Genomic DNA, 11,307 nt, shown 5'->3' with positions numbered 1-11,307 from the left:
TTTTTAAACCATTCAAATCGGTTGATCCGTTCTCTCAAAATTCGCTTTCTATTTTTTGCACTCTTTGCTCCATATCTCCGTAACGGCTGGACCTACCTTTGCCAAAAACTAATCAGCACATCTCCCTATCAATAGGAATCGAATGTTTTTAAACCATTCAAATCGGTTGATCCGTGCGCCCGAAAACGTGGACGAAAAAAACGCGGACATACAAAACACACACACACACACACACACACACACACACACACACACACACATCCATTTTTTCTGAGGTATGCCAAAATGTTCAGAAACCTTCAAAACGTCGAGAAATGTAAAAAATTTTGATTTCGATTTTTGGACGATTACTATAACTTACCCTACGGGAAGTTAATAAATCGGTTCTATTCAGAGGTCATTCAAGTCGACTTAAGCTAATCGAAAAAGAATTTATTTGTATTTTCTGAACACACTATCCAAAACAAAAAAGACGTTGTTTATTAGCAACATTTCGGATACATCATTAGACTCTCTCAAAAATATAATATGTACATATCTAATTATATTGAAAAAAACGAGCCCAATCAATTAATACAATACGTAGTAAAAGAACAAAAAATATTGTCTATCATTATATTTACAATACTGTTTTTGGCAGAAAACTTAATTATGGAACGTATCCAGTTCCGAATCGTTGCAAATGAATAGCACGTTGAACGTGCACTTTCAAAAAATTTTTTAAATTTAGGATTAACCGTTCAGAAAAAAAAACAAACACCTAATATAAATAATAAATAATAATTTTAAAATCTTTTAAATTTGAATACATACTGAAAAAATGAAATATCTACACCTAAATAATTATTTCAGAAGATGAAAGTACGCCATTGCTGGGGACTGCTAGTTCTAGAGAAGTTCCATATTGGAGTGTGAATCATAGCTGTTCTTATTTGTGATATATTTTTAAGGTATTTTATTATGTTAATGTTATTATAATCGTTGTTTTTTTAAATCTATATCTTTTTATTCTCTTATTTTAATTCATTATTTTATTGGCGATATTGGTAAAATTTATAAATATAATAAAAATAGTTTCTTTTGCATTCTTTAAAAAAGCAGGCTGATATAGTTAAAACGCATTTGTTATATTTTTAATACAAATATAATTTTTATTTATTATTATATATATATAATATCACTCTATACACAGTACCATATGCATTTTAAAAATGCAGGAATACGATCATGCTTTTAAATAATTCATTAATAAAAATATATAAATCACAAATAATAGTACATTGAAGTTGATAAGAGAAGTAAGTAGGTTATTATATAGTACATAAAATATAAACACGTAATATTTTTCTTTTGACTTTAACTTAAATTTCTAGACTTCTTAAAAATAGCTTAGGTTATTGAGTATTTTTGTAACCAAAAATTTGAAGGAATGAAGTAATATTTTATTTGTGTACTATTTAAATAGCCGTTGATATGAGATTCTGCAGCTTTAAGAACTTTTGTACCATACGTGCATCACTATTTCTAACAATTATTAAGTTCAACTATTTTGTGTATATGAAAAAATATGTTTTGTTGACGTGGAAACAATATAAATAAACATAATTTTACTTTAGTATTTAGAGTATATACAAGCTTAGAAATATAACAATTAATTTTTCAACTTAATTTGTGAGTGTTTGAATTCGTTCAAAGAGATTTATTAATTAATAATACTGTGTATATTAAAATGTTGAAGTTGACGATAGAGATTTTTCGGAAATTTTAGCCTAAACTGTTACATGTCTTTATGATATAAATCAACAACCTGATATGACAATTAAAACAATTTTTTAAAAACAATGCACTACTTGAATTAATATTGATTTACAAATTATTTTCCAATAATGCATATTATGTGCTGATATGCTCAATAACTTGAGGATCCGAGGAATACAAAATAATTCTAAATGTAATATATAACACGTGACTATGCAGGGTGTCCCACAACTCAACTTCAAGCCCAAACAGGGTGATAATATTAATCGTAACTATCATAAAAAATAGAAAAAAAAACTCTAAATCTCATGTAGTTTAAATATTATAATTTTTAAGAGAAACCTGATTATTTTTCGGTTAATGTAGTTAATATTTATTAGTTTTGTTCATTTAAGCCTTGGGATATTAATTGTAAATAGCATTTCTAGAACCACAGTCAAAAATAGTGGCATATTTGTTTTCAAGGAACTTGCCAACACATTTCAGAACTTTTTTGAAAGTCAAAGTCGACTTACTTAAAAAATTATAAATTCATAGTTTACAAAAAATCTTATTGTTTATTATTGACTGTGGTCCTAGAATTATTTTTAACTATTACGAATCCAAAGCTTCAAGCTATTATGAACGAAGTTAATAATATATAACCACAATACCAAAAAAAAAGGTCATATTTACATCAAAGCTCTAGGCTGCATTTAAAAGCTCATGATATTCAAACTATGTGATTTTTTTTTAAATTTTTGTCATGATAGTTATGACTAACATCGACCTGTTTGGGCTTGACATTGAGTTCTGGGATACCCTGTATAATAATAACAATAATTTTAATTTTAGAGAATAGAAGTTGCCTCATCAGGTTATGATATACAATTTTTAGCAGAATGAAAATAGCAACGACAAGTTAACATTATTTTCAAAAACATTATTATTTTAATTATTACTATTTGAACGAATAACTCATAACTTGTCGTCCTAAGATAAACATGTCTAATCACATTAATAACAATATATTATTTCATAAACATAAATCAATAGTTTTTCAAATACATGACAAATCACTAACCAAAAATACTTTCTCTATGACTATCTTCAAATTATTATATAAACCACATAAACGTCAAAAGCAAAATTGCAAACATTGAATAAATAACTAGATAATTTTAACATTAGAATTTGGAGTGAGATCATGCTATGGAATATTTCAGAAGATAAATTCATAGCCTGACTGCATAAAATTCTTAAATAACAACAAAGAAAATTTAGAATCAGAAAACAAATTATTATAAAATTTAATTATATAAGCAAAATGAATTTATAATATTCATTCCTCACTAATTTAGAACTATTTCTCAAATAATTCTTCTCAAATGTATACATTCAACAGCATTTCAGGCCTAGAAATAAAGTATATCATATTTTTCACACTTATTTGTTCTTAAAGAAAACTATTCTTTTTTCACTTAAACCTAATTTGTTAACATTTATAACAACACTATAATACACAAACCCACTTGAATAGATTACAAAATCAACTAGGATCATCATTAAATTCATGGTTTAATGTTAAACTCGTGATGTCTTTCACAATCATTTCTGCCACTTGCCAAGCTATTTCTTCTTTAGTAACATCTTTTTTGTTCACAAATCGCTTCATAGCTTTTGATAACCGCCAATTGCTCCTTGATTCAGGTTCCCGTTCCAAATCACTTTGAAAACGTCCTAAATTATTCACATGGCCAAATTTAAGGCCACATTGCTTTCTGCGCCAAAGTGAATCCGGGTCGGTCATGCTTCTGGTTTCAATACTCATATCAAATTTATCTTTGGATTTGTTTTTACAATTTTTGTGCACAGTGGAGTTTGTTACACTTATTTCGCTACTGGCATCAGAGCCACTCTTTCTGTGGCCAAACTTTGGCCATGGATTTGTATTTATAGAATTTATTAGTTCATTTAGATATTTAAAAAACAATTGCGACATTAGAAATGGTTTTAAGTAATTTTTTTCTAAATAATTCTGTACAATTTTTAAAGGTAAATCAAAGCATGTAATTGCAGGTCCTTCTTCTCGACAGATATTTTGTTCAACATGAAATCGAACTTTATCTCCCAAATTTAAAGGGTTTAGAGCTTGCAAAGAGAAATATTTATCATACAATGTCATGGCATCACTTTGCATTTGTTCATTATCATAATGAGCAGTTTGTCTAAAATTAACTGCCGATAACCAAAACTCTATAAAATCACGATTCACTGGAGATTCTTGTTCTAAATATTCCATAAAATGAAACAAAGCTGTTTCATTGAATAATATATCTTCTAAAATCACATTACCTGATGTCAGTACATCTATTTGATGTTTTGTGTTAAAATCACTTCTCAAAAAGTGTGTAAAATAATTATTTTCTATTTGCATAAATACAAGTTCTTGTGCAGGTGTGAACATCTCTGATTCAATAGTATTACTTTGTATTTTATTTAATACTTCACTACGAATGGTATCTGGTAACTTTATATGATAAGGAGCATTTTCACAAATATACTTTTTTGATATTCTCATAGCATCTTGATGAATGCTAGAATAGAAATCTTTTCGTTTCTTAAGACTATTCATAGATATTGTACGTGTCAGCTGATTGTCTTCAAAATCCTGAGGTACGGAATATGTGCGCTTGATTTCCAATTTCATGCAATCAAATCCATTAGCGCACTCCTTATGAGCACCACGACCAGTTTGAAACACATCCGCTTGCAAAGAATGTACTGAACCCAATATTTTATTTGAGGATGTAAACTCATTTTCAGATTCTATGGTTTTATAAGTAGATTTATTATCATTTTCCGATTCTCCTGTAAGATACAAAGAATCACAATCCGTGCTAGCTGAAACATTATCATCCTCAACCTTTGAAATATCAGATTGACAAGATAATGTCCTGCGTTTTCTGTTACCATTCTTTAAGAAGCACTGCTCACTTTTATAATCTACAGGTTTACTACAATTGTTTTCTACAGCTTTTATTGATATGGAATCAAAAACATCATCGAAGTGGTCTATAGGTGAATTTAAATCTGCTGACATACTGCTCATTATGGAACGATCTTCAGGTGATAAAAGCATTCCATCATTCTCATCAGTACAGGTGGCTGCGGATCGAAAACTTTCCACATCCAACCAAAATTTAATTAATGCTACTACTGACTTGGAATCCATAAACTGAATAAAGTAGCCAAGTGCATCTTTGTCAATAAGCACTTCACGAAGAGTTTTAGAGAGACGGGATCTGGGTTTATAAGGCCCATCTGCAATAATACATAGGTATCAAGAGAAGGTATGATAATGAACTGTAGGCAATGAATACAATCAAATTAATAATTTGTGGTAATTGACTCATTCGAATTAGTTTAATTGTATGTGTGAATAATGATGATATATTTTGCAAATTATGTATTTGTTGGCTTTTAATACTAAACCATTCATTGTTGAAAGATCTGCTAGATGAGAACCTCTTCAACAATCAATTATTCTCTCATACACAAATTATTATGTTGCTAGTAACAAAACACATAAGTTATCACATAAGAAGAATCCCATTCATTATGTTAAAACAGTACTAAGACATAATTTTGTATATGATTGACTTAAATTTAAATTTTGTTCATATAGAAAAAACAATATCTAAACAGGTTACTGAGATATATAATTTTAATAATAATAATAATTTACTCACTCTGTTCATCAATTTCAACAATGTCATCGCCTAATTTTGCATTTCGCCGTGTAGGTAGCTGACCATTTTTTGGCGATCCCTTTGTTAAACTTTGTTTTCGTTTTTGTTTATGATCTATAAAAGATTTAGTATTAACAAAAAATAATATGTTTATCTTCATTTTTCAATGAGTACGTGTAAATGAATGATGATTGTGGGTGAAAATAAAATTGAGGTAATTAGGTTAAACAACTTTTACTATTTTACGGTGAATGATTCGACAATATGAATTCATTAATTAGAAATAATACAAACCGGATTTCTTCCAAAATTGAAGCATCGTTCATAATTATCTTGTCATTATTATAAGTTTGACCATAACAAAAATGTCAACAAACGTCAAAACTAAATTTGACACGCAATTCCTGCTTCGCACTGTTTCATGTATTTGTATGTGTATATAAACCTTTATATCAGCTTTGATAGCAAATGTTGAGAAACTGCTAATTTGACAGCTGACAAAAACACCCAACCAGGGTACCAACATACAAATATGATGTTACAAAGAAAACGCCGGCCATATTTATTTAGATGAAGCCGGTCTTTCTTCTATAATTTTCTTTCGTGATCTGTCAAAGTAAGAGTGAACTATATTACGTTAAAATAAATAAGTTTATATTAAAATATTGTATTAAATCTTATTTGTGACTAGTGAAACCTGGCAAGAGCTCCTCATCCGGACGCGAATACTATAGTATTTGATAATGATAACAAATATGTAAGAAAAATTAGAATAAAATATAAATATGAAAATAATTTTTATACTTCAAATTTGAACATATCCTGGTAATAACAATTCAACTTATGCAGTATAAATATCCTACAGGTATGCATTAATAAGGCCCTTTCTGATGGTTACATTCAAGATATTTAAAATATAGTAGTGTAGTAAGTCATTTCTACCATTCGACTTTAGCCAGTTATAATTTGAAAGAAAAGCAAGATCTGCTAGCTCATGAAATATTAAACAAAACTATAACAAGGTGGAACACTGCTAATAACAACAATTTAACATATGCAGTAAAATATCCTACAGGTATGCATTACTAAGGCCCTTTCTGATGGTTACATTCAAGATATTTAAAATGTAGTAGTGTAGTAAGTCATTTGCACCATTCGACTTTAGCCAGTTATAATTTGAGAGAAAAGCTAGATCTGCTAGCTCATGAAATAATAAACAAAAATATAACAAGGTGGAACACTGCTAATAATAACAATTTAACTTATGCAGTAAAATATCCTGCAGGTATGCATTAATAAGGCCCTTTCTGATGGTTACATTCAAGATGTTTAAAATGTAGTGTAATAAGCCATTTCCATCATTCGACTTTAGCCAGTTATAATTTGAAAGAAAAGCAAGAGCAACTGCCAGCTTATGAAATAATAAACAAAAATATAACAAGGTGGAACACTGCTTGCAAGTTTAGCAGTCTGATCCATAATGATTTAGGACAGCAGTTTTGCTTGAAATTACTGAACATAAATGAGAGACAATATGGTTGCTCGTATCATAGTTATGATAGAGCCTTTCGGAATAATCACGGAATAACCGTTACCACTTTATAAACAAAATAAACACTGGTTGTGCCAGGAAGAACAATGGTGTGGTCTATATCGGCAGGAAGAGAGCACAGTGGAACACTGAAGAGAAAGATGCGCGATACAGGATAGAACAAACCCTGCCGCAGAGGACATTTTCACCTGCAAGAGAGATAAGAAAATTTTAGACCGATTGAAAACAATTGCCCGAATAAAACAACAAAGGAAAAGGAGTTAAATGTGGATTCAGTCCAGGAACCAAGTTTATTGGATCCTTAATTGTTTTAGATGGTCACCAGTAACAGCGGTTTTGAGTGAAAGCATCATAAACAAATACTTGGCTGTACCAGCCACATACTATCAGAAAGAGCTTTTTCCATTGCTGGCAGTATACTAACAAGCTGAAGAAATTGCCTTTTCTTAGATAATGTTCGTGTTTCTGTATGAAAAAAATGTATAAGAATGATTTCATACATTTTAAAATATAAATATTGGATACTTAAGTGTTTTAGATGGTCAGCAGTAACAGCAATTTTTAATGGAGACGTCATAAAGAAATACTTAGCTGTACCAGTGGCATGCCATCAGAAAGTGTTTTTTCCATTGCTACAAACTGAAAAATTGCCTTCTGTCAGATTGATTTGATACATTTTAAAATATAATTCGAAAGAAAGGCAAGATAAACTGCCAGCACATGAAATAATAAACAAAAATATAACAAGATGCAACACTGCTTACAATTTTAGCAGTCTGATCGCTCCATAATGATTTAAGACAGCAGTTTTGCTTGAATATACTGATCATAAATGGGAGACAATAAGGATGCTCGTATCGTATCTACGATACAGCCTTTTGGGATAACCACAGAATAACCATTACTTAACAATTTATAAACAACATAAACACTGGTGGTGTCAGAAAGAACAATGGTGTGATCTGTGTGGGCACGAATAGGACACAGTAGAGCATTGGAGAGAGATGCGCAATACTAGATAGAACAAATCTTGCTGCAGAGAACATTTTCTTCGACAAGAGGGGTAAAAAAAATTTAGACTGGTTAAAAACAATTGACCAAATGAATAAGCAAAGAAAAAGGAGTTAAATGTGGAACCAGACTAGAATGCTCAGTTCATTAGATTATTTTTATTTATTTACATATATACATTGTTTTCATATCTTAGTCAGACAGAGGTGCCTGGTATCTTTAATTAAGTGTTTTAGATGGTCGCCAGTAACAGCGATTTTGAATGGAGACGTCATACAGAAATACTTAGCTGTACCAGCCGCATACCATTAGAGTTTCTTCCATTGCTGGCAGTATACTAACAAACTGAAAAATTGCTTTCTGCCAGATAATGCTTGTTTTTCTGTAGACAAAAGAAAATGTATAACAATGATTTCATACATTTTAAAATATAAATAAAACGCCATTGTCTATTGTAAACGTGAGGTTTTAATTTTGATGTTCTAGATTCAGAAATGCCTTTTTATATATAGTTGAATGCACCATATTTCTGCAATATAACATTGGATTTGTTTCATAATTCAAATTTTGAATAAAGTCTTACATTTGATGCTAATTGCTAACATAGAAATATTCTGTTATAATTCTATGGTAATTTACTATCTCTCCTCAATACAACTGTGCAGTAATGCATTAATATTATTGTTAACTTTTCACAATTGTATAGACTTTTAAATACTTTAGCTTTTTTTCTTACTTCATGCATTTCCATCTGAAAATCGATCAATGAAATAAGATTTATTCAGTTGATAAACATGATTGTGATAGTTGTTGATTTGCCATAATCCTAATATATTGAATAATATTCAAGCCTAAAATAAAACCAATGAACCTTAAAAGAAACAGTGTCATACTATTATTTAAAATGTTTAATTTCAGAATTGCGTTGTATTAATGACAGAGAAATATATAGGTGAACATAACAAGTATTAAAAAGGTTACAGAAGAATGTTGGCACTAAAAGCGAAACATGTGGGTTGAAGTGGATGTTTGTGACTGAATAAAAAGTAGGGTCATTGAATAAAATACCGATTCAACATTTTCTGGATCCTGAAAATGAAAAATTGTAAAGCACCACTGTGAATGTAATTTGTTATCAAATACGTATCTGGTCATATATGTATATTGTAGCTTCAGATGTTTCCGTCTGATGAATTTGTTCTTATTATGAGCCAACAAAATAAAAATTTTGTTATTTTTTAAATTGAGGATCAACTTTCTAAGAATAAATAGGACCAAGTTAATTTGATGAATGTTATAAAAATCGTTATAAAATCACTCAAGCCACACCACATTATCATCATATTGTTTTTTTCCACAGCTCGTGGTAGTAAATTTGTTAGTAAATAGACAAATGATTACTTATGATCAATCTTGATGAGATATTTTCTACTAATATTTCGCCAAATACTGTTGAAGAAGAAACAGTAGTAATTATGGTACGATAGTTTTTTATTTCGTTCAAGATCACTTTATATATTTTGTTAGAGCGTCAATGTCTTGCCCTTTATTTGCACATTGGGATTATAATAAAATAATAAATAAATAAATATGATCGATTTCTAGAAGGTACTTATATATAATATAATTATTATTGCATTATAATAATTATTAATAATATGTTTTTAAAGCAGAAGTTCATCATTTACGGACAAGGATGCTTACTAAGAGAAAATGCTGATTAAATTAATATAAAATTGTGTTTTATCTTATTTCAATAATTCTATTTCATTATAAACAATATATATAATATGATATTTTAATATTTTCGTATATGCAAAAGATACTCTGGATGACGCAGCATTTTAACTTGATGATTTGTTATTGAAGAACATCCTGCCTTCTGATTGGTCGAATAATGACGAAATTGCAACTACCTCGAGGTTCGGGCCAAAACCCGAAATTCCCGAACCCGAAGATTCCTCCTTCAGGCTTCAGTTAAGGTTCTGCAGTCGGCGGCGCCATATCGGCTGCAGACTCCGGCGCGTTATTATACCGTTTACCGCGTAAATATATCGGCAATTAAAATTTATTAAACTATAAATGAAAGTATTATTATACAGTTTAGTGTTTAAATTCTGTGCGAGGAATTGTACAGAATAAATGTGTGTTTAATGTGAGTTAAATTTGAAGACAGCAGCCCTCATTATTTCCGGTAAGTGTTAGCATTAATAGTTTTATGATTTGTCGTGATATGCAAGCTTAGGCGATACAACAATGATTCTCGTTGCAATCAAATTATATTTAATTAGAACAATTTGAACCATTATTAATATAATAGTTTTTGCGTATGAACTTCAGTTCTAAAACACATTGAAGGGCAGTTATGCAATATTTCACTATTCGTATGATAAATAACGTGACCATATTTTTTTAAGTCAAGACCGGAACGGTAATTTTTAGTTATTGCAACACAACTTAAAATTTTTAAAACAATGATGACTATTTAAGAAGGCAATAAAAATCAATTTGTTTTAAATGAATCGAATTTTACAATTACTGACTTTTAGTAAGAACTTTATTATTCGATTATATGTTATATTACATATTGTATTTTTCGTTTTTAAACATTTTATAAAACTTTGTTCATTATTTTCATAAATATCTTAAAAAATAACACAGATAGCAGTAAAAAAGTTTTCATTATTTTTGTTAATTTTTGTCGAAATTATTAATGTAAGAGGCAATTTCAATCCGCCTTCAGAATTTTGTATTCAGATTTTTTTTTATAATCATAACTCATTGTTTCACCTTTATACATAACATTTTCAAATATTTGATGGGATAGTTGTAATATTATTATCAAATAAGAGCGAAAATTCAATTAAGTCTGTACTTTTTGAAAACTCGGGACAATCCGGGACTAAAGATCTAAATCCGGGATCATTAATGCTTTTGAAAAAAACCGGGACACAGAGTAGAAATCCGGGACCTTAATGATAAATGATTTTATTAACTTCCCGAAGGAGAAGTTTATGTTTTCATCAAAAAATCCGATTCGCTAATTTTATGTTTTCTCGACGTTTCAAGCCATTCTGAATCGAATGAGACCCAATTTGGAAAAAGTATGTGTATGTGTATGTGAACAGGTTTTTGACCTTTCGTCGACGTTTTCTCAAAAACGGCTGAAACGATTTTAAAAATCGTTCGTCAGTTTTGCTCGACGATCAGCTAAGCCGTTTCTTTATAAATCGCAGAAACGTGAAAAAAAATTGT

General features: G+C 29.7%; 1 protein-coding gene across 1 annotated transcript; it reads right to left on the bottom strand.

The window, feature by feature from the left end:
- Window positions 1-3,286: 3,286 nt before the first annotated feature.
- On the bottom strand, window positions 3,287-5,929 carry LOC113385834 (A-kinase anchor protein 10, mitochondrial-like). Its single transcript, XM_026623664.1, has 4 exons — window positions 5,784-5,929; window positions 5,490-5,603; window positions 3,782-5,061; window positions 3,287-3,670 (listed from the first exon to the last, which is right to left on the bottom strand). The coding sequence occupies exons 1-4, from the start codon at window positions 5,806-5,808 to the stop codon at window positions 3,287-3,289; spliced, it is 1,803 nt and encodes a 600-aa protein (XP_026479449.1). The 5' UTR covers window positions 5,809-5,929.
- Between the last annotated feature and the right edge of the window lie 5,378 nt (window positions 5,930-11,307).

This window comes from Ctenocephalides felis, unplaced genomic scaffold, assembly GCF_003426905.1.
Source record: "Ctenocephalides felis isolate EL2017-DRISC unplaced genomic scaffold, ASM342690v1 CF-g0.4_SCAFFOLD_03571, whole genome shotgun sequence".
NCBI classification, from domain to species: Eukaryota; Metazoa; Arthropoda; class Insecta; order Siphonaptera; family Pulicidae; genus Ctenocephalides; species Ctenocephalides felis.
The sequence above is the reverse complement of the archived record's forward strand: the minus strand, read 5'-3'. Positions and strand labels throughout refer to the sequence as shown.